At 37.3% G+C, this 24962-nt stretch overlaps 1 protein-coding gene and 1 non-coding gene across 13 annotated transcripts in view; both read left to right on the forward strand.

The window, feature by feature from the left end:
* The window catches only part of ITSN2 (intersectin 2), a 154970-nt gene that overhangs the window by 80150 nt on the left and 49858 nt on the right, over positions 1-24962 (forward strand). For 8 of the 12 annotated variants that reach the window (XM_003827025.6, XM_003827024.7, XM_034952700.3 and 5 more), the window contains 7 exons: positions 3874-4010; positions 7781-7956; positions 8956-9053; positions 16228-16409; positions 16720-16864; positions 19871-20076; positions 23539-23603. In XM_003827025.6, the coding sequence (XP_003827073.3) occupies positions 3874-4010; positions 7781-7956; positions 8956-9053; positions 16228-16409; positions 16720-16864; positions 19871-20076; positions 23539-23603 (1009 nt within the window). The remainder of the gene's footprint in view (positions 1-3873; positions 4011-7780; positions 7957-8955; positions 9054-16227; positions 16410-16719; positions 16865-19870; positions 20077-23538; positions 23604-24962) is intronic. The other 4 variants (XM_008952389.5, XM_008952392.5, XM_057301331.2 and 1 more) reach the window with 1 other exon arrangement.
* LOC112438995 (small Cajal body-specific RNA 21) lies at positions 5981-6108 on the forward strand. Its single transcript, XR_003027303.1, has one exon. It is a non-coding gene; the product is annotated as a small Cajal body-specific RNA 21 (non-coding RNA).

A 24962-nucleotide genomic window follows, 5' to 3' on the forward strand; every position in this document is an offset into this window, starting at 1 on the left:
AAGAAGAAAATTCACACATCTTTAGCAGTGAAGTGCAACGAAAACTACTGGCCTAGGAATCTAAAAAAGTGAACTCTAGTCTTATCCATGCCACTTGCCAGTTGTGTAACGATCTGTCATTTACCCTCCAAATTTGCTTTCTTCCTTTACAAAACATGCTGACATTATCTGCCTGTCTTCTTTGCAAAGTCTTGTGATTAAATGAGATCGCATATAGATGGAAATGCTTTGTAAACTCTTATATACGAATATACAAATATTTTTGTTATTTGTGAAAAAACAAAATTATTTTCCCCCACTCTTCTTAAGAAAGGGATTGTCAGAATCTCCAAAATATCTTTAGTATTTTGGAAAGTCAACCAGTGTTGACTTGAGATAATGATTGGGGAAATGCTTGTCCATAGAGGGAAAGTAGAATCTGTTAATGGTAGAATTGTGGTTTCCTTCAAGGAGTTAGGTCTTAACCCTATGCTTCCAAGGATCTGGAGTAATCTACATTAGTAATACCCCTCCAGGTGGCATAACCTGCCATGACCAAGTTGGATTTACCTCAGCCATACAAAGATGATTTAACATACAGAAAAGTTTAATGTAATTTACTATATAAACAGACTAAAGGTGAAAAAGATTATGCTCATCTCATTAGATACAGGAAAGGTTTTTGATAAAATATAATATCCATTTATGATTTTAAAAGTAAAACTTATTAGCAAACTAGTAATAGAAGTTCCTTAACGTAAAAGAGATAATCTATCATTCTGTTAAGATTGAGAACAACTTGGCTGGGTGCAGTGGCTCACACCTGCAATCCCAGCCCTTTGGGAGGCCGAGGCAGGTGGATTGCCTGAGCTCAACAATTCACGACCAGCCTGGCCAACATGGTAAAACCCCGTCTCTACTAAAAATGCAAAAATTAGCCGGGCGTGGTGGCATGAGCCTGTAATCCCAGCTACTCGAGAGGCTGAGGCAGGAGAATTGCTTGAACCCGGGAGGCGGAGGTTGCAGTGAGCTGAGATCGCGCCACTGCACTCCAGCCTGGGCGACAGAGCGAGGCTCCATCTCAAAAAAAAAAAAAAAAAAAAAAGATTGAGAACAACTCTTAATGAATTCCGATTGGTTTATTTTTTTCTTGCTTAACTATTATGTGTAGCAAGGACCTCCTGGAAGTAGTGACTTAACCCAGAGGAATAGGTCTAAGGATAGGAATTTTTACATCACCATAGTCAAATAGAGGAAATACTTGGCAGGCTTTGTGGTGCTCTTTAAATCTTACTAATTTGCATAGACTATTGTTTATGCATTTTTCATGTGTCCAATAAATATTTATTAAATATCCATATTGTACTAGACTCTCTTGGCTGGAGACACCTTGATGAAAGACAGTCTTGTCAAGAAACTCACTTCAGTGGAGGAGGCAATCATATAGTTGGAAGACACTATGATAGAGGAATATACAGAATGGCACAAGGAAGCTCATTAACTCTGACACTGCAGGGAATAGGGTTAGTAAAGGAATACTTAGAGCTCTATTTTAAAGGACAAGTTGGAGGGCTAAGCCTGCAGCCTTGTTGAGATCAGACATTAATTTGGCTCCTTTTTACTCTCCTTTTAAACTGAGTACTCTCCTCATTTTTGACTTCATCCAATAATAATAACTAAGATTTACTGAGAACCTAGGTGCTCTGCACTATAATAAGCACTTTATATGTATTAACTCATTTTATCCTCACAACAACTCTGTGAGGCACGTATCATAACAGGCTTCCCCAACCCGTGGTCCACAGGCCACATGCAGCCCAGGACGGCTTTGAATGCAGCCCTACACAAATTTGTAAACTTTCTTAAAACATTATGAGATTTGTTTTTGCAATTTTATTTATTTATGTATTTATTTTTAGCTCATCAGCTATTGTTAGTGTATTTTACATGTGGCACAAGACAATTTTCCCTCTTTCCATGTGGCCCAGGGAAGCTAAAAGATTGGACACCCTTGTACCATAATTAACCTCATTTTACTGATGAGGAAACTATAAAATAACTTTCCTAAGGTTATACAGCTAGTGTACAGAGCCTGAGTCAAGCCTTGTTAGTCTTATTCCAGACCCATGCTCCTCATCACTAAACCACCTTGCTTCTCTATATATTGTAACCACTATATTCTTCTGCTTTTCAATAGAATTTAGAGAAAGGTACAACAAATAAAACCCTAGAAGCTGAGAGCTGTGGAAATTCTGCTATAAAAGCAGTATGCATTATTATTGGCTTAAGTTGTAAATGTTTTGCTCAGACATGTTGGACATAGTCTCTGGACAGCATGCTGTACTTAGATCAAATCTACTATTTCAATCAAGTAAAAGGTTCACTTATAAAGTAGTTATCTCTGAAAAGAAATGGAGTTTGGAGTTGTGTTATTGTGTATAGGTTGATACCAAAAAACATTTTTTACCAAAACATTCTACCCAAATATTGTCCAGCTCTCACCTTTGCCATGAAGTTTCTTTTGATTACTCTTAAGTCCCCCCGCCCCCACTTCTTTCCTCCAGCCTCCTTTTTCTACTCTCTCGTTCAGGATTCTGTAGATTCCAAATGAAAGAAATCTAGTTCAAAATAGTTAAGCTAATGAGTGATTATTAGAAGCATCCTAGGACCACTAACTGAATCCATGGAAGGGCTGCTGGACAGGGGCAGTTCCTAGGTCTCCGAGCCATGATATTGAACATTCAGCTTCTATAGTACCCTTTCTCTCCAGCTCAGTCTCTAATCTGTACTTCTCTTTTTTCTGAGTTGATTTTATTCCTATCCCCAGGTCTTATTTGGTTGTGAGGCAGCTCCAGGTTTACTTTATCCCAGTTTAATGAGCTGCAGAAAGGTTTCTTTCTCCCCACTTCAACATATGTGAATCCCAGGAAAATATTCTGGGCCAGCTTGGATTATGCTTATGTCCTTTGGACCAGTCGTTTCTGAGCAGGGAAGTAAGGTGCTGTGATTGTTTAGGTCAGGAATAAACAATTGTGCCTGATGGGAATGGGAGGAGCTCTGAGTTTGGCAGACCTTTTAAAACCACGTAAGATGTTGGGAGGAAGGTGGAAAGATCAGTTTCCCAGAGGAAGGCAGGGTGCTGTTGAAGAAGAGGAAGAGAAAATGCTGAACAGATAATCACAAGTTCCTGCTAAGGAATTTACCTCTGCCCTGCATGTTGACACTTGCCTCTACATTGAGATTGTGAACTCTTTAAAGACAAAGTCTGTAGACTTGGGAGTCAGCCTTGTATTGGATCCCCTTGGAACGCTTTATAGCACTTAGCATACAACTAGATGTTCAATAAGCAGTTGTTTATTTCAACTCCTGTTTGGAATGCTTTTCATTATTTTGGCTCATGGTGGTCATGATTTTAGGCAGACATCTTTTCCATTTTTAGTTTTGAACTAAATTATTTAATAATTCTGTGTTTAGTTCAAGATGATATTGGATAAAAATAACTTGATTAAATTACATATGTCAGAAACATGACTGAACAAAATTTCTCTTCAGATGTTATAACAAGCAAATTATTCCCCCATATTTTTAATGGATTGCTTTTTTTAATTGAAAATGATGTACCAAATCAAAGCATCGGCTTGTTAAAGCTTCTGTGTTCCGTAGAAATGAACTGATGGAAAAGTAGATTATTTTAATGTGTTTATCTCAGGAGCTATATGGTTTAAATACTTAAGGTTTTTTTTATCATCTAGATATTTTTTAAAACTTTAAATCTTTTAAATTTAGTTCAACTTGCTATAGGATTTTTATCTTTTAATGCAAATGCCACGTTAATACATATGACAAGCATATTTAAATCATTCACGTATTGACTTATTTTCTTTTTCTCCTTAGGAACTGAGAGAAACCTACAACACACAGCAGTTAGCCCTTGAACAACTTTATAAGATCAAACACGACAAGTTGAAGGAAATTGAAAGGAAAAGATTAGAACTAATACAGAAAAAGAAACTAGAAGATGAGGCTGCAAGGTAATATAGCTGATATATTTATTGTGCTATATTGCCATTAGAATTGTAATTTTGTTGCTCATATCTTTAGTTTATGAAAATTTAAGGAAAATAAAGGGATTATCCTAATCAGATTCTGGATCTCATAAGTTCAATCCTTTTAGGGATCAAGTTTGCAGTAACTGATTTTATTTTCTACTAGTGAAAAATAACAGACTTTGGAGTCAAACCTGTATTAGAATTCTTGCTCTTCCACTTACTACCTGGGTGACCTTGGTTAAGTTATTTTATCTTTCTGAACCTCAGTTACTCCATCTGAAAATAGAGACAATAATGCATATCTCATAGGTAAATGTACTAAATAAAATAATACAGCTGGAACTGGGCGTGGTGACACACGCTTGTAGTCCCAAGCTATTTGGGAGGCTGAGGCAGGATGATGAGTTGAGCCCGGGAGTTCAAGGCCAGCCTGGGCAACATAGCAAGACCTTGTCTCTTAAGTTAAAAAATAAAATAATATAGCTAAAGAGCCAAGTATAATTTGTTGCACATAGTAAACACTCATTCATTCCATCTTTCCTTGGTAAATCTATTAGTTTCCTGAAAGATCATAAAAGCAGAATACTTAATTGTATATAGTAATACTGAATGTAGAATGCCACATTGATGCATTTCTCTTTTTATCACTTGAGATATATTAATTGCCTCCATTTATAGTAAGGAGAAGTAAGACATTTGTGGTATCTGAAGCCTAGAATTATTCATTTAGAAACTTTGCATGGTATTTTTCTGCCATTAAGATTGTTTTTCTAATACATTCTTCTCTTTCTTCCAAGTTTTCTAGTATCAGAAAGTAGTTTAATTAGTTAACAAATATGGATGAACCAGTATTTTTTTGCCTTGGTAAAGAGTAGATGAGTAATTTCTATGAAAAAGCTAATAGTTACTAGGGAGGCAAGGAAGACACATTACCATTTAGCAGGCCTCTATTCTTAATGGTTTCAAAGTAGCCACCTCCAACACATTTTTTTGAGTGGCTATTGTTGGCTGTGATGCTGGTAGACTTTGGATTACTCCTCATAATTCTAATAGGAGATTCAGACAGTTAAACGAATAACTGTAATATTGTTTACTCCTAGACCCCCATTTCTTTATTTTGAGACAGGGTCCTTGCTCTGCCACCGAGGCTGGATTGCAGTGGCATGATCAGGGATCACTGCAGCCTCGACCTCCCCAGCTCAAGCAATCCTCCTGCCTAAGCTCCCACTGAGTAGCTGGGAATATAGGCATGCACCACCACTCCCTGCTAATTTTTTTTGAATTTTAATAGGGATGAGGCCTCTCTGTGTTGCCCAGGCCGGTCTCAAACTCCTGGGCTCAAGCGATCTGCCCACCTTGGCCTTCTAAAGTGCTGGGATTATAGGCATGAGCCACTGCGCCTGGTGATCTAGACCCCTGTTTTTGTGGCCTCCTAACGAGATAATAGAATAATATAGAAGTAGAGAAAGTAAAGTTCAAACGAAGTAGCTCTTACAGCTCTTATTTACTGCTTAACTTGTACCACTTAATTACATAAGGGAGCTGTGCAGTGGTTCCACAGCTAATCCTTATGTCAGAACTTTCTATTGACATATGCAGTTACCTTAATCTTTCTTCATCGTGTTCACGATTCCTTTCAGGCCAAAAGATTATACTAGTTATATGCGTTTAATTTCATTCATCATCCTTGCACATTAGGTAGTAGAGAAGAGAAATCTAAGAGAGCGGAAGTGCATATAGGACCTACTCAGTCTGAAGCTGGGTCTTAGTACCACATCTTGGTTTGATTGGCCATTTGCCCAGGTATATTCCCTTCTTTTCCCCAAGGTATTGGTAATAGGTTTTCACATTTTAGTTGTGGCCTCTTTGCCCTTTGCCCAGCTTCTGAGGCATCCTGTGGCACTGGACTGGTTTCTCAACTACTAACTCTTACATAAAGTTTACCAGAATTCTGGCATGATTTCCTGCAGGTTGAGCCCAGCCAAGTACCACCCCTCAGTAAGCCTAGAGTAGAGGGGCCTGACATCCTTTCCTTAAATTAAACAAGGAGCCTTATCCAGGTTGTCCTAGTCTCATATTTATGTGGCCATGATTACCTGGCAGGAGGAGTTGATGGAAAGAATGAAGAGCTTAAAAAATATATAGAAAATTTTAATTTAATGAGCTCTCTGGTTTTTTTGTTGTGCTAAATATGTGCTAAGTACTCTGATAGTGATATTTATAATGCTATAAAAATTCAAATGAAAGCTAATTGGGTATTAATTACTAGGCTTGGAAAAGTGTTCCAGAAAGTTACAGAGGAACTGAGAAAGGGGATATTAGTTGAAATTAAGTGAGAACTCCAAGAGAAGCATTTTCCTCACAGGAGAACCAGAAGTCCGTTTTGAAAGTTGCCGGAGGAAGCATTCTATGACATGATAGAGGATGAAGGAGGTTTGGAAAGTGTTGGAAGGAATCTAGTAAATGGGCTAGTGAACCAGCAGTATGAAGTCTGAAACAGTTGAGAGATAAGGAGAAAGCATTGATGACTAAGGGCCTACAATATTTTGAATTATCCAGGATTTCGAGATTCCTTCAGGAATTAAGGAATAGAGATGTGGAATTATGCCAAGGTTCCCACTTTGGAAGGGTATATATGCTGACAAATCTCAGGAATGTTTCCAGCTGTAATCTTCACTGCCCTGATAGTGCTGAGGCTTGGAGAAGGTGCTAAATTTAAGTGGTGGCAGCTCTACCTCTGAGTAAGGTTGTGAAAATACATGCAAAGGAGAACTATAAGATGCATGAGTTCTAATACTAAAATAATTGATCACAGATCACCTTGACTGGCTGGAAACCAAACTGTAGCTGTGTTAGATTTCATTGAAATGTTTACCAAAGCACGTGGACCTAGAGAGGAGAAATGCTCTATTATCTAAGCAAACAAAAAAGACTTTTTGAAGTAATAATATAAAAAGTAGACTGGGCGCAGTGGCTCATGCCCGTAATCTCAGCACTTTGGAGGCCAAGGAGGGAAGATTACTTGAGGCCAGGAGTTCCAGACCAGACTGGGCAACATAGCAAGACTCTGTCTTTATAAAAAAGAAATTAAAAAGTTGGCTAGGTATAGTGGCATGTGCCTGTAGTGCTAGCTACTTTGGAGGCTGAGGCAGGAGGATCACTTGAGCCCAGGAGATCCAGGCTGCAGTGACCTGTGATTGAACCACTGTACTCTAGCCTGGGCCATAGAGTAAGACCCTCTCTCTTAAAAAAAAAAAAAAAAAAAAAGTAGGTTATTTTTCTAGAAGCATTTCCTATTTCCACAGCAACAATGACTAAACCCCTGAAACAAAGATTAGATAGGACAGTGGGAATAACAGCTGGAAGACAGTTCTTATCAAATATCTGGAGAGAAAGGAAGGAAACTTAGATGTAATTTTTAGATTTATTTGCTGAATGGTTCCATTTCAACCTTTTTCTTTTTTTCTTGAGTTTGGAGGTTGGTTAGCAGGAGGGAATTTTTGGGTGTGGGAAATTGTCAGTCATACACCCCAGTGCATCCACTAATCAATCCAAAGCTTCCAAAGCTTTTCTTGATTGATTGATTGATTTGTTTTCCTTTCACCTCTGATCTCAGCAGTTTCTCCCCACCCCTGTACTAATACTTCATTGCTAGTTCTTCACCTTGACAGGAACCAGATCTTATAGTATGTTTTTATTTAGTGTAAAAAATTTCTAGGACATTATACAAACTCTTTTTCTTCTATGTAAAGGAAAGCAAAGCAAGGAAAAGAAAACTTATGGAAAGAAAATCTTAGAAAGGAGGAAGAAGAAAAACAAAAGCGACTCCAGGAAGAAAAAACACAAGAAAAAATTCAAGAAGAGGAACGGAAAGCTGAGGAGAAACAACGTAAGGATAAGGATACTTTGAAAGCTGAGGAGAAAAAACGTAAGGATAAGGATACTTTGAGACAGTAGAACAAATGCAACAAGAAAAAAATGACCTAATAAGAGACAAAAAAAGGGAAGAAAATTAGAAAGATACTAATTGTAGAGTCAGAAAAAACCTTTTTATAAATTAAACTTGGATAAAAAGCAGTAGGCTTATTAAAACAGACTGAAATCTTAACACAGCAGTAGAAATCTTAGCACAGCAGGAGAAAAAAAGATAGTTACTACTGATTGTGAAAAGACTCAGACATGGTTTTCATAATTGAAGTAAAATAGTTTTAAATATTTTATTCAACCACTATAACTAAGCTATTTATTTTAATGAAACAACAGTAAAATTTTGATACACCTCAGTCCATTTCTACAATACTTTTAGTAGTATTGTATCTCTTTTAGATACATGAACCCTTTGAATCATTATTAATGATATAGTTTGTTGAAATTTTATAAGTTAAAACATTCTAAAGATGAACAAAGTAAACAATTTTATTCTTATCAAATTCAGTATATTTGTGTACTCTTCCACTGTTTTCCTTTTAGAACCATTCTGATAGATCTATAGATTTTTCTTCAGCCATCCCTGTTAACTTGCTAATCTTCTCTTTTGAGACCCCCCTTTTTGTCCTTTACTTCCCTGTTATATTCAGACCTCCACAGATCAAACCAAGCCTCTCTTTGCTTGGTCTCCTTCCACTTTGTACAGCTCAGCCTGGCCCCCACTCCTGCACTTTCCTTTCTACCCATGTGTGTGCTTCATCCCGCAAGTCATCTCTTTGTTTTGCTGCCTCCTACCTTACTTAAGATGAGCATCCTTGTTTGCTTTTTTATTAGATGACTAGTCAAGATACTGAAATCCTAGCAAGTCTGTATCAAGTGGATTTTCATTGTAGTATTTGGTGCTTGATTTTTTCTTTTAGGTTTTAGAGCTCTTTATTGAGTCATAGCAAAGATACGTATACATGTAAGTTGCAAATAATGACAATTGTCTTCTCTTTAGGTGAGACAGCTAGTGTTTTGGTGAATTATAGAGCATTATACCCCTTTGAAGCAAGGAACCATGATGAGATGAGTTTTAATTCTGGAGATATAATTCAGGTAGGAAATGAAGTCTTTTTTTTTTTATCATGAATAACCTAAATACATTGTAATATATTAGTTTCTGTAGTAATGTTGACCATTAATTTCATATATTTACCTTTGTAAAATATTTCTTAAACATTACCTCATTTGGACTTTACAACATACTTCAGAGCTGCATAGGACAGTTATTATTACTAACTAAGTTCTAGCCAAGGAAGCTTAAACTCACACAAGTTGTAACAGTCAGCATTGCAGTGCCAGAATGGGATGCAGTTATGTGTTTTTTTATTTCCAAATCCAGCGTTGTTTCTGCTATGCCATACAGCAACTGTTAAAAGAATTGAAGGAGTTAGATTCCACAGCCCTAACTGGATACAGGCAATTTGTTCCTTGGAACGAAAGTCTTTATTGTGTTATCACAATCCGTATAAAATACATGAATAAGAGAAGATCCCAGGAGTAGTGTTTGATAGAGCCAGTAGGACATAATGGAAAGAGTACAGGCTTTAGAAGCACACAAACTTGGATTTTAGTCTCTGCTTCTGTTTTCTTCTTGTTAAACTAATATTAACCAGAGTATCTAGCCAGAGTATCTAGCCAGTGCCTCTTTCCCCTGCTCCCCCTGCACTGTCACCAGTTAGTGTGATTTATCAGTTAGGTGGCAAATGTTTAATGATACTAGGGAAAAAAATTTACCAAAACTCTAGCACCCAAGATAAACCCTAAACACACATTCCTGCTCTTGCCATTGCCGCTATTAGTAGTACCGGAGCTGTGCCCAAGCAGGGGGAGAGGTTTGTTCTACAACCAGCCCAAGTCCACTGTCTGCTCTTCCTACCATTCCTCCTCTCCTTGTTGGTGATGGTGTCTGGATGAAGAGATACAACCAATCTCTGGGCGTGTTTGGTCAAGAGTTTACTTATATTTTTGGTTATTTTTTTATTTATTTCAACAAATATTTTTTGAGGGCTGACTATGTTAGACTAGGGATTTAGTGAATAAGACATTATCTCTGCTCTTAACACGCTTGTAGGCTAATGAAAAAGCGTGACAACCTAAAGCAGTAGAGGAAGGAAGGTAAGGAAAAGGTTGTAGACTGCTACCAGCTTTAGCACAGACCTCTCCCATGGTCAGAGAGCCATTCTGGTGGCAGTGACAACAGAAACATAAAGTTAGCTGTGTGTCTTGGGTGCTTGTGTACTCTGCTGAATCATTAACATAAAGAATTAGTCATGAGTTACTACTGTCAGTCATGAGTTGCCTGATTTGAACAAATTGGTTAATGATGGTGTCATTTCCTAAGAGGGAAAATCAGAGGGGGAATATATAAGTAGAATTATGAGTTCAGTTTTGTATGAGTTTCAGATGTCCAGGCAGTAGTAGTTGGATCTCCAGAGTACCTAGAGAGATGTCAGGCAGTGGTCTGGGCTGAGGATGTAAATCTGGATGTCGCCCGTGTGATGTGATGGTGTTGGAAGACATGAGAGTAATGGAGCTCATCCAGGGGAGTAGTAACGTGAGAGAGAAGAGGCTTTTTTATACTTTAAGTTCTGGGATACATGTGCAGAACGTGCAGGTTTGTTACATAGGTATACATGTGCCATGGTGGTTTGCTGCACCCATCAACCTGTCATCTACGTTAGGTATTTCTCCTAATGCTTTCCTCCCCTAGTCCCCAACCCCCTGACAGGTCCCGCTGTGTGATGTTCCCCTCCCTGTGTCCATGTGTTCTCATTGTTCAACTCCCACTTGTGAGTGAGAACATGTGGTGTTTGGTTTTCTGTTTCTGTGTTAGTTTGCTGGGAATGATGGTTTTCAGCGTCATCCATGTCCAAGACAATGCATTTAAATCAGGTACAATGCTGAGCATTTTGCAGCATTGAAATACTTTGGTTTGTGTAATTCCTCAGGGTTTATTGTATTCTTGTCTGCATTTATATTGCTCTGGCTTAGCTATTTTATTTTATTTATTTATTTATTTTTGAAACTGGGTCTCAATCTGTTACCCAGGCTAGAGTGCAGTGGCGGGATCATGGCTCACTACAGCCTTGACCACCCGAGCTCACGCCATCCTCCCACCTCAACCTCTTGAGTAGTGGAGACTACAGGCACACACCACCACACCTGGCTAATTTTTGTGTGTGTGTGTGGAGATGGAGTTTCTCACTATGTTGCCTACGCTTGTCTCAAACTCCTGGCCTCAAGCAACCCTCTTACCTTGGCTTCCCAAAGTGCTGTGATTACAGGCATGAACCACCGTGCCTGGCAGACTTAACTATTTTAAACTAGTCTTAAACTAGATTTACAGGATAATATTTCATAAGTGTTTCCTTTCATTGTAACTATTTTAGAACACCATTTTATGGGAGTTATATTACTGTGACATCATACAGTTTAGCCATAGCAGCTCTGGTTTAGGAGTTTTCTAAATATTTCATTCATGATGTAATAAATAGCCAGACATATAACATTAAAATGAGAATTATTTACCATAAACATAAATGAAGTTGCCCTAATAATCCATTTATTACTAATTAAGCTTTAAGTCTGTTGTTAATCAAATTTAGAATAATCCATTCAAGTTAACATTTGTTGAGTTTGTAACCATGTGCCTCTGGTGACATACAAAAATGAATAAGGAGACCACAGTCTAGGAAAAAAAAATGTGTATTACTGTACAAAATATAACATGATAAATTTCAATACTAATTTATATGAGTAAGTACTGTGGGAACCCAGAGAATGAAGGAAAAACAACCAAATAGAATTGGGGAACATTTTTCCCAAGGATAGGATGGAGGAAGGCCTTGAAGGATTATGCCTTATATTTGCTTAGTGCTTTACAGTTTCCAAAGCGCCTTCATAAATATACTCAATTTAATTCTGAAAGATACCCTAGAGGAGGGCAGCACAGGTATTTCCCTCCAAATTTGTAGATGACAAAGCACACAAGATAGCATTCATTATCTTAACGAAGGATAACCAGGTAGCATGGCTAAGACCGAAATGTGGTTCTTTTAACTCTCAAGTCTGTAGTATTTCCTCTAAACCATGTAATATTCTGGGCAGAAGAGAATACCTTAAATAAAAACATTGAGGCTTGCATGTGCCAGGTGTTTTTAAAGAATGTCATATAACTATTTGCCTAGAATATCGAACAAATGGTAAGAGATGAAGCTAGAAAGGTAAGTTGAAACCTGACAAAGAAATTGTAATTTCAGAGTATTCAAATTCTACACTAAGAAGTTTGAACTTTTAAGAGCTTTAAACTAGAGAGACAACATCTGCTAGGAGAAAAATCCTAATGGGTCTAAAGTGGCTTACCATAGAGTAAAAGGCATCAAGATTGGAAAAAGAGAAGACAGACTGTATTGATTTGCAGAAGACATGATAATCTATATAAAAAGTCCCATAGAATCTATTAAGCTACTAGAACTATTTAAATGAGTTTAGCAAGGTTGCAGAATACAAGATCAATATAACAAAATCAGTTGTAGTTCTGTATAGAAACGATGACTATTCAGAAATTGAAATTTAAAATACCATTTACAATTGCATAAAAATATGAAATACAGATAAAACTGATAAAAGATTTGCAAGACCTGTTTATTGAAAGTTACAAAGTTTTATTGAGAAAAATTGAAGTCCGAAATAAATGGAAAGATATATAGTGTTCATGGATTGGAAGATTCAGTATTGATAAGAAGTCAATTCTTCTCTTAAGTCCTGTGGAAACAAATTTTTTAGAGAAAGATAAGAAGTCTGTTCTTCTCAAATTCTTACACAGACTCAAAGCAATTTACATCAAAACTTTAACAGGCAGCCAGGTGCTGTGTGTGATCCACATCTGTAACCCTAACACTTTGGGAGACCAAAATGGGAAGATTGCGTGAGACCAGGAGTTCAAGATCAACCTGGGCAGCAAAGCAAGACCTCATCTCTACAACAACAACAACAACAAAAATCTCAGCAGGCTTTGTTTTTTTGTTTGTTTGTTTTTGTTTTTGTAGCAAATGACGAGATGATTCAAAAGCAAAAGAACTTTGAAAAGGGAACAAAGTTGGAAATCTTTTAGTACCTGAATTTAAGGCTTATTGTAAAAGTTACAGCAGTCAAAACAGTTGTGATATTAGCATCTAGACAGGAAAATAGATCAATGGAACAGAGTAGGTAAATAGATTCATGCTACGTGTGTTTGTGTGTGTGTGTGTGTGTGTGTGTGTGTATGTATAAACAACAGATTTTCGACAGAGGTGCAAAAGCAACTCAGTGGAAAAAGAACAGTCTTTTCAGCAAATGGTATTTGGAACAATGGATATTCATATGCAAAAAAATGAATTTCAATTTGTTCCTTGCAACATATACACAGATTAACTCAAAATAGGTAAAATATGATGTCAAATGTGAACCTGTAACTGTAGAATTTCTAGAAGAAAACAGAGAAAATCTTAACAACTTTGGGTTACTCAAAGTTTTTCAGTTTCTTAGCTATGACAAAGAATCTAATAAATAGTGTTTCTTTCTTTCTTTTTTTTTTTTTGAGACAGAGTTTCGCTCTTGTTGCCCAGGCTGGAGTGCAATGGCGTGATCTTGGCTCACTGCAACCTCCTTCCTGGTTCAAGCGATTCTCCTGCCTCCACCTCCCGAGTAGCTGGGACCACAGGCATGCGCCACCGTGCCTGACTAATTTTGTATTTTTAGTAGAGACAGGGTTTTTCCATGTTGGTCAGACTGGTCTCAAACTCCCGACCTCAGGTGATCTGCCCCCCTTCGGCCTTCCAAAGTGCTGAGATTACAGGCATGAGCCACCGTGCCCAGCCTAGTGTTTCTTTTTGAGGAAAACAGTTCTGTAAGTTATTGTGGTAATGATTCTGTAACTCTTTGAATATTCTAAAATGCATTTAATTGTGTACTGTAAATGGAAGGATTATGTGGAATGTGAATTATATCTCCATAAGCCATTGTTAAAAACAAAAAAGTTAAAACATGTACCTACCATGTGACTCAGCCATTCCACTCTTAGGTATTTACACAAGAGAATTGAAAACATATGTCCGTATGAAGACAAATGTTCATAGCAGCTTTATTTGTAATAGCCAAAAACTAGAAAAAACTTTAATGTCTACCAACATTTGAAAGGATAAACAAATTGTGGTATATTCATATGATATAATATTACTTAGCAATAAAAAAAGAACAAACTGTTCTTACTGTGTGGATGCCTTGAGTGGAAAAAGGCAGACAAAAAGGATACATATAGTATGATTTTATTTATATACAATTTTAGAAAATGTAAACTAATATATAGGACAGAAAACAGGCCAGTGTTTTTGTAGAGATGGCAGGGAAGGTCATGGGGAGGGGCAAGCTGGAGGACTTATGGTGGAACAAGAGGAAACTTTTGGGGGTGATGGAAGTGTTGGCTATCTTGATTGTGGTGATTTTTCACAGGTATATACATATGTCAAAACATCAAATTTAACACCTTAAACATGAAATTTATATTAATGATATCTGAGAAAGCAGTTTTTAAAAATATGAATGGATTCAACATGATTTTAATAGATATATAACACTGTCAAGTCTGTGTTTTAGAAAGGTATGGAAAATGGATTGGAGAACAGAGACACAACTCCCATATTCATTTATTCAGTGAGTTAAGTGATTTCTACTATGCTAGACAGTGGGGGTCAATAAAGCTCACGAACAAATGGAAGAGAGATATGTAAATAAGTCATTATTTACATATAAATAATTTATCTGTAGTAAGTACATATACTTATGTATTAGCTACATAATTAAGTGTCATTATGCATATATAATGTATATAATGCTAATTATGACAGTTATGTATGAAATAACTCTGGCTTGGGTTGGGGGAAGTTAGAATCTTGAAGGATGAGTAAAAATCATAATAATCTTAAGTGTGAAATGAAAAAAAGCCTGAAGTAGGGCAGTGAGGGTGGGTTGACAAATTAGAAGAGTCTTTAATGACAAATTCAGTAGTTTGGATGTGGAAGTGTAAAAGAGGTAAGAGCCAAAGATTTTTTATTTAGAATGACTAAATTTTTGGTGGTGTGAATAATAGAGGAATTTAGGAGAAGGAGGGGATGGAGGAGAAAAGTTCAGTTTTAAACTTGACTTGGAAGTTCCCATGGGACATCCACTTGAAGATATCTTGCAAGTAGTTGAAAGTATAGGCATATTGCTTCGGGAAGAAGTCAGCACTGAGATCATAGCTTTTGGATTCATTATTGCACAGAGGACTGATCAAACTATAGGAGTAAGTGGGCTTATTCCGGAAGGGTATAGAATGAGGAAAGAAAGCCAGTGATGAAACTTGAGGCTGTCCTCAGTGTTTAAGGAACAAGGACCAAGAAGCAGAGGGAGAAACACTGTGAGGATGGAGGATGTCACACTGTAGGATGAAAATGTCTGGGAGAAGCAATGAAATTGATAAATCACCTGACATGTTTACCAGTTGGAAAATAGTATTCAGAGAAGATCTTATTGTTCTGTTAGAGAGTTCAAAAAAACTGTGTAACAGGAACAGAAAAAAGTAAGCCAAAAACAAAAAAAGTAATGATTATAGGAGAATAAAAAGTTTACAAAAAAGGAAATTTAATCAGCAGCATGCTGCATGACTCAGATGTGAAATATTTAAACATACTCATAATATTATAAACATTAAATAAATTTAAATAAAGATTAAGCTATAACAGTATTGGTAGAGTAAGAGGCTACAGTGAAAGAGAGGTCAATCTTCATTTCCCATAGCCAAAAGCCAGTAATGTCTAAAATTGAAAAAATTCAAGAAAAAGCAGTATAAATATGTTATTCAGAAATATAAATGGTGATATAGAAGAAACCAGGAAGAATGGCAGGTCAGGAGTGAAAATCAGGGCATAAGGAGCCATGAGATAGGGGAGGATTGTTTTCCCTCATTAGCCATATATAATGCTATTTGTCTTTGTAAAATATTTTCATGTAACTTGGATAAAATTAAAATTAAAAAGACAACTTGCCAGTCACTGGAAATAGTAGCTGTTAATTTGTAGAAAATGCCTTAGCTGTTTAGTTAGATGGGCTTAATTCTGAAAATGAGAATACTATACAATAGTTTTCATCTCTTTCCATTGTAAATGTGTGAATTTCTAAGCACTGTTAATCCTTCTTTTTATTTCCGTAGGTTGATGAAAAAACCGTAGGAGAACCTGGTTGGCTTTATGGTAGTTTTCAAGGAAATTTTGGCTGGTTTCCATGCAATTATGTAGAAAAAATGCCATCAAGTGAAAATGAAAAAGCTGTATCTCCAAAGAAGGCCTTACTTCCTCCTACAGTTTCTTTATCTGCTACCTCAACTTCCTCTGAGTAAGTTTTTAGCTAACAGTAAAGTTTATATAGATCTGCAAATGTGTAAATACCTAATATATAATGGTGTCAGCCTACTACTTCATCATAGTGTAATCCGGGTTGTACTCTTCAAGACTACTTTTTGTTCCAGATTTAATACTGAAATTTAGTAAGTGAAAACATGGGTCAGTAGTTTGTTAATAATTATTTCTTTTCCCACAAATTGTGTGTAAGCACAGTGTATATAATATGTAAGTTGATAAATTGGTAGTACTTCATTAAGTTCTAAACAAATAAGTATACTTATATCAAAGTGTTATATTTGCAGACCACTTTCTTCAAATCAACCAGCATCAGTGACTGATTATCAAAACGTATCTTTTTCAAACCTAACTGTAAATACATCATGGCAGAAAAAATCAGCCTTCACTCGAACTGTGTCCCCTGGATCTGTGTCACCTATTCATGGACAGGTATGTTGTCTGTTATTTTTGTGGGCTTTATTCTTTGAATTTGCTCCTGATTAAAATAGAATGAAAATTATATACAAAGGACCATTCACTCATTTAACCAGAGTTTGTAGCATTCAGTTTCTTTCTTATTCACATGTGATGTGAAGTTGAAGAAATGACTATTACTTAGAGGTTTCTCAACAATTTTTTTTTTTTTTTTTTTGAGACGGAGCCTCACTCTGTTGCCCAGGCTGGAGTGCAATGGTGCAGTCTCGGCTCACTGCAACCTCCGGCTCCCTGGTTGAAGAGATTCTCCTGACTCAGCCTCCTGAGTAGCTGGGATTACAGGCGCCTGCCACCATGCCTAATTTTTGTATTTTTAGTAGAGACGGGGTTTCACCATGTTAGCCAGGCTGGTCTCGAACTCCTGACCTCAGGTGATCCACCTGCCTTGGCCTCCCAAAGTGGGATTACAGGCGTGAGCCACTGCGCCCGGCCTAGGTTTCTCAACAATTCTTTTCCATAATATCAAGTTGCTAGCAGCTAAGGTTTCTAAGCTCAAAATGTTATCTTTACAAATCTCATGATATATTGTTCTTGATTTGTAGTTATTATAATAAGAAGATGAGAGACTTGGGCTTGACGGGTTTTGTTTTTTTTCTTAAAGTTATTTGGGAACGTTAGAACTTTTTAACATATATTTAGCCTCTGATTTAGATATAACTATTGCAATAGGGTTACATTAACATTATTTTTTAAAATTGCAGACTTCATCAGAATAAAGTCCAAAGTCCTCCAGATTTCACCTTCACTCAAAAAATGCCATGGCCATAGGTTCCAGGCATTTTATTATGTGCTAGAAATTTAAGGATAAATTAAGTCAAAAAATACCTGACATTGACACCAGGCACAGTGACTCAGTGCCTATAATCCCAGCTCTTTGGGAGTCCAAGATGGGAGGATTGCGTGAGGCCAGGAGTTCAAGATCAACCTGGGCAATATAGCAAGACCCCATCTCTACAAAAAATTTAAAAATTAGCTGGGCATAGTGGCATGTGCCTGTAGTACTAGCTACTTGGGAGGTTGAGGTGGGAGGATCACTTAAGACCAGGAGTTTGAGGCACAATTAATTATGATCATATCACTGTACTCCAGCCTGGGCAATAGAGTACCCTGTCTCTAAAAAAATTTTTAAAAACCAGAAACTCACCATTCAGTAGATCATAATCTAATGAACATGACAGACATATAAATAACTGTAAAGCATGAGAAATGCTGTATTAAAGATATCTACAAGGTCTGTAGGGGGTATATATAGAAGAGATCATCTTACTCAATTGGTGAGAATTGGAGCAGCCTTCACAAAGGGCAAGGTATTTGAGTAGGGTCTTCAAAGATAAGATTTCACCCAACAAAGAAGGAAAGTTATTCCCATGAAAGAACAATTTGGGGAAAGTCACCGAGGCATGTTAACACAAGATATTTGCAGGAAACAAGCATTGTTAATAATACGGCTGGAATACAGGATTCATGGAGAAAGGGTTAAGCGAAGTTGGAGAGAGAGGTTGAGGTTTATTTGGGAAGCATTTAATACCGTGCTAGGCAACTTGGCAGTGGAAAGTCCCTGAGGATTTTTAAGAGTGGAGTTATTGTGTATGTTTTAGAAAGATAATTCTGGCACTAACATAAAGTCTGGATTAGCAGAAGAAAACAACCAGTTAAGGAAGGATATTACAATAGCTAAATAACAAGAGATGATGGTTTGAACAAGTGCTATGGTAATTAAGATATAAGAAAGAGGAGATAGATTTAGAAGATTATTAGGAAATGATATTAAATAGATAATCCATTGAATGTGGAGAGTGAGGAAGAAATAGGAGTTAAAGATAATTCTTCAGTCTTTAGCGTGAGCAACCAAAAGGATAGTAGTATCCTTGTCTTTGGTAGACAGTGCAGGAGGAATGGGTTTGGTAGGTTCTAAAAATGATTATGTTTCAGCCATGCTAAGTTTAAGCTATGTGTATTAGGGACAGCTTGGTAGAAACACCCAGTAGGCAGTTTGATATACAAGTCTGGAGATCAGGAGATAAAATTACACTGAAAATATAGGTTTGAGAAGTCATAGACATAATTAAGAGTATTTAGGGAAGTCCTGTGGAACAGTAAGGGAAAAGGGTTGGACAAAAGAGGAGCCATCAATCACCAGAGAGTCAGCTTCAGGAACTACAAGCCTTGATGTTAGCTGTTTAGAGATCAAGAGGAATAAGGGTTTGGAGGAAGCATTTGGCTTTGATGTTATTATTAATAACCTTGTCTGGAAGAGGTTCAGTAGTGTGATGAGTGCTGAACCTAAATTAGAAGTGATCAAGGAGTGAAATTGGAAAAAAAGTTTAAGACTATTATTTAAGGAATTCAGAAGTAGAAGCAAGTAGAGAAGTAGATTGAAGAGAAGGACTTAAATATTTTTAGAAAATGAAAGGGTATAATAGAAGACTTGGAGAATAAGTGAAGAGTTTAGCCTTATTAACGGAACAAAACACTCCTTCCTTTGAGAGAGGAGGAAAAGAAAGAAGAATGAATAGAATAGAATAGGAGGAAGTTAAGAGAAAAGCAGAGAAACAGAGGGAGCCAAGCATGCCAATTTCCTTCCCTAGTGGAGTAAACAGAATTACATTGCAAGCTGGAAGAGAAAAAAGATTTACAGTAACATTCCTTTTTCATTAGTTCCATGATATATATTTCATGGATGTGTGAATACATTTCTTGAGTACACATTATTTACCTTCTCTACCAGTGATGTGATGAGGTTTCTTTGAATGGTGGGTTTTCAGTCTGTCTTAACAGAAGGCTAGTCACATAGTTGTCTATCATGTATAATTTAAAGTCAGTTAGTAGACTAAGGTTATCTTAAGTCACCACGACACAAAACTGGTCTGCTGTTTGAACAGTAAGTATGTTATATACACAGAAACAGAAATCATAGTTACCATTGCCTTTTAAAAATTTTTGGTGGTTTTGTATTCATAGGGACAAGTGGTAGAAAACTTAAAAGCACAGGCCCTTTGTTCCTGGACTGCAAAGAAAGATAACCACTTGAACTTCTCAAAACATGACATTATTACTGTCTTGGAGCAGCAAGAAAATTGGTGGTTTGGGGAGGTGCATGGAGGAAGAGGATGGTTTCCCAAATCTTATGTCAAGATCATTCCTGGGAGTGAAGTAAAACGGGAAGAGTAAGCATCTTTATGTGTTTTCATGAGATGTGGATGTTGGTATTTTCACTAATGAGTCAGCCATGGTCTGATTGAGTGTATAATAAAATAACAATTTTATACTTGAGTTTGAATATCAGAAAGGTAATTCTGGCCGGCCGTGGTGGCTCACACCTGTAATCCCAGCATTTTGGGAAGCCAAGGCAGGCAGATCACTTGAGCCCAGGGGTTTGAGACCAGCCTGGGTGACGTGGTGAAACCCTGTCTCTACAAAAAATACAAAAATTAGCCGGGCATGGTGGTACATGCCTGTAGTCCCAGCTACTTGGGAGGCTAAGGCAGGAGAATCTCTTGAGCCCAGGAGGCAGAGGTTGCAGTGAGCCAAGATGACGCCATTGCACTCTAGCCTGGGTGACAGAGTGATACTCCATATCAAAAAAAAAAAAGAAAAAAGAAAGGTAATTCTTAGGATGAAAAAAGCATACCTCAGGTATTTGTTTCAGTTTAGAATATCTTTTATTCTAGTTATTTCAGATTTCATAAAATTTTCAAGCTACTCAAAATTATAGATCTGTTGCTTTTTTTGTTTTTGAGACAGGGTCTCACTCTGTTGCCTAGGCTAGAGTGCAGTGGTGGATCATGGCTCACTGCAGCCTCGACCACCCAGCCTTAAGCGATCCTCCCACCTCAGCTTCCCGGGTAGCTGGGACCACAGGTGCACGCTACCATGCCTGGCTTATTTTTAAATTATTTGTAGAGGTGGGGTTTTGCTGTGTTACCCCAGGCTGTTCTCAAACTCCTGGGCTCAAGCGATCTTCCTGCCTCCACCTCCCAAAGTGCTGGAATTACAGGTGTGAGCCACCTCACCTGGCCACTTCTTTGTACCATAAATCAGTTAGAAAAGTTACTTTTCATTTTCTTTCAACCATTTCTCCCCTGTTTACTATAAATTGTCAATATTTAAGTAACTCTTTACTGAGGGCCTCCTGTTTGCCAAATTGGGGCATTCCCATTTCTGAGTCTCCAAGATTCCCTGAATATAACTTCTCTTATTGCTTATAGCACTCTGCATTATAGTTACTGATTTTTTTAAACCAATGTCCCTTATTAGATCATAAGCTCCATGAGGCTGGGATGCATGTCTTTTTATTTATTTGTTCATTTTTCAGTTTCTTCATGCCTGTTCTAATCCTAATGCATAGTAGCTGCTCAATCATATTAGCTGAGTGAATGAAGAGAGGCGTGAATGAATGAACAATTGAATGAATTTTCAAATGAAAAAAGCTAAAAACTAGATAGGTCTCTGACCTTTATTTCCTACTCTGTAGGGAGTCAAGTTGTCGAATATAATAATACAAGGAAATAAGTACTATAATATAGCTATGGGTAACTGTCTCTTGTGTTTTATATGGAAGTTGGTAGAAAAGCAGTCTGATTTCATGAAAAGATGCTGGTCTTTAGCAATCAAGAGGCTTGAGTTTTGGCTCTCCTATTTTTGCCAGGCTGTAAGGAATAACCTACTTAATCTTCAGTTTTCTAATTGACTGAATGAAAAGGTTAAGCCAAATAATCTTTAAAGACCCTTTCACTGCTGAGTTTCTATGTTTCTGGAAGGTAGTGCTGTTTCTAAAAATTTGCTTTTCAGCCTGACATGGAATTTTGGATTGATTGATTGATTGATTTTGAGATGGAGTCTCGCTCTTTTGGCCAGGCTGGAGCGCAGTGGCGCGATCATGGCTCACTGCAACCTCCACCTCCTGGGTTTAAGCAATTCTCCTGCCTCAGCCTCCCAAGTAGCTGGGATTACAGGCATCCACCACCATGCCTGGCTAATTTTTGTTTTTTTTGTTTTTGTTTTTTTTTGAGATGGAATTTCGCTTTCGTTGCCCAGGCTGGAGTGCAATGGCCCGATCTCAGCTCACCACAACCTCCACCTCCCGGGTTCAAGCGATTCTCCTGCCTCAGCCTCCTGAGTAGCTGGGATTACTGGCATGTGCAACCACACCCGGCTAAATTTTTTTGTATTTTTAGCAGAGACGGGGTTTCTCCATGTTGGTCAGGCTGGTCTCAAACTCCCAACCTCAGGTGATCTGCCCGCCTTGGCCTCCCAAAGTGCTGGGATTACAGGCATGAGCCTAATTTTTGTATTTTTTGTAGAGACAGGGTTTCACTACGTTGGCCAGGCTGGTCTCGAACTCCTGACCTCAGGTGATCTGTCTGCCTTGGCCTCCCAAAGTGCTAGGATTACAGGCGTGAGCCACCATGCCCAGCCCTTTTTATTTATTTTTCAAGACAGAGTCTCACTCTGTAGCCCAGTCTGGAATGCAGTGGCACAATCTCAGCTCACTGCAACTTCTACCTCCTGTGTTCAAGCGATTCTCCTGCTTCAACCTCCCAGGTAACTGGGATTACAGGAATGCACCACCACACCGGGCTAATTTTTGTATTTTAGTAGAGACAAGGTTTTGCCATGTTGGCCAGGCTGGTCTCAAACTCCTGACCTCAGTTGATCTGCCCGCCTCGGTCTCCCAAAGTGCTGGGATTACAGGTGTTAGCCACCACACCTGGCCGAATTTTGGATTTAGAAGAATATAATAACAATAACAACAACCATATATAGCTGGCATTTGTATGCATGCACTGTGCTAGGCCCTTTATAGACAATTCCTTTATAGAAATTGTCTTATTTTATGTCCATAACATTTACAGAGAAGAAAACTTAAGCAAAAACAGATTGTTTCAGTGTTTTAGAGGGCATTTCTTCTAACTTTGCATTCAGTTACTAGTGTTTTCTAACAGATAAGGCATATAACTTGAAAACCTGCAGTAATGGAGAATTTAGCATTAAACAAGTCAGTCCATTCAGTTGTGACCAGTAGTTGTAATAAGGTTCCCCTTCTGTTTATTTAAAAACTGCCTCACTGTGTAATTTACTCACAGGTCCTGGGGAGCCCTGGTGCATCCCACAGGTGTCTAGTTAAACAGGACAGTCTTCTAGATTTTTGAAAACAGATTCCTGGGTTAAAATGGAAATTAATGTTATAGCTGTTCTGAGATAATAAAAACAAAGTTTTATTATTTTTATTTTTTTAATGTAGTGCATTCTAAACAAATAATAAAATGTATATATTTCCTTTGTTTTTTCCTACACTAAACTAAGCCCTATATGTGTACCACTTAACAATTTGTGGGTGTCTTTTAAGTTTCTTTAGAAAGGCGAAATATCTCACATTTGAAAAACTATTTATAAATCATATTGAAATTTTAAAAATATATTTAAAAATGTAGAAGTTTATAATTAGGCTGTTCTTAATCCTGCAGGATGTTGTGTATAAGTCTTCCCAGTTCTGTGTACTAAGACTATATTTAATTTGAGAAAGCCCTAAAAAATGCACTACTAAAACCTGCTGTGCATCAAATCACCTTTCTTATTTTTGCTTGTATTTGTTTGTTTGTTTGTTTGTTTGTTTATATATTTGGTAGACCAGAAGCTTTGTATGCAGCTGTAAATAAGAAACCTACCTCGGCAGCCTATTCAGTTGGAGAAGGTAAGCTTTTGGCAATTTGTAAATTAGATGGTAATCAATTTAGCTCTTGACTAACTACCTGACTTCACATAGTTGCTGTTCTTCACATAGTTGCATATTCTCCCCATTTCTGTGTCTGCAGTATTAAAGTGAGATTAGGAAAACCTGCCCCTATCTATTTCACATGAATATTGAGAATATAGAAAAAATATGGGTGAAAATACTTGGCACTTTAGAAAGGCAGTGCTATGAAAATTCAGCATAGACTGGTTTGATGAATAACATCATAAATAAAAAGTGTTGCAATTATTGATTATAGATGTTTAGGAGGTAAGGAAATTTCAATATATTTCATTGCTTATACATTTTAATTACAATGTACCATATGAATCATTAAGGAGGACCAAGGTATACTTTATCATAAGTATTGCAAAGAATTTTTTTCTATATCCCTTTGGGTTGTTTGATTAGTAAATTATTTTGATTTTGTTAATGTGTTGAAAAATGAAAGATTACCCTAATTTCAGATGATATTTTTATTTAATAGTTACATAAATTTATAAATGAAATGTATAAGTCCATTATAAAGTTAGTTGAATAGTTGAGGTACATTTTATGTTTTGCTAAAAATATCAGTTTAATGTTAAACAATTTATTCAGGATCTGTTACGTTGAAGATTCTATGCTAGAGCCTGGAAAATACAAGGATGAATAAAAGTTTCCAAAGTGCTCACAATAGAATGGAGCATACAGTTGTGATAAATTCTTTAATGAGCGAACAAAACCAATTTAGAGTAGGACATACGAATCCACAGAGATGGCAGTGTTGCATCATCCTAAACAATGAGTAGGATCTAGCAGAGTGACAAAGGATGAGAATGCACTTCTAGACAGAGGGAATGGCATGAGCCAAGGAACGGGGGAACGTCATGTCACCAGTGAAGCTGGATCATAGGTGTACTGTGGAATGAGTGCCCTGAGCTGAGCCTAGGAAAGTAGTGAGGAGCATGTTGGAAAGGACCCGACTTTTATTGCAGCGTACCTAAACCTTGTAATCACTTTGAATTTTGTTAAATTAATTGAGTAATACTGGGAATGCGAATAGTAAATAGGTTGTAGGTGGTGTTTCTCATCGTCTCCAGCTTATGATACTAAGATCAAATTCCATGTTGGCCAAATATAAATAAAACTAGAAAGAAAGAAAAAGACTTAGAAAACCAAGTCACCAACTGTTTCTTCTAAGCAGTGACAATCACAGAAACAAAAATCAAAGGCGATATAAAAATTTAGATATTTCCCTCGAGGTCATTTGTTAACAAATATTTATCGAGCATCTACTCCAAGTCAAGCACTGTGCTAGGAGCTGGGTCATCAGGATGG

Source organism: Pan paniscus, chromosome 12 (assembly GCF_029289425.2).
Source record: "Pan paniscus chromosome 12, NHGRI_mPanPan1-v2.0_pri, whole genome shotgun sequence".
Lineage (NCBI taxonomy): Eukaryota > Metazoa > Chordata > Mammalia > Primates > Hominidae > Pan > Pan paniscus.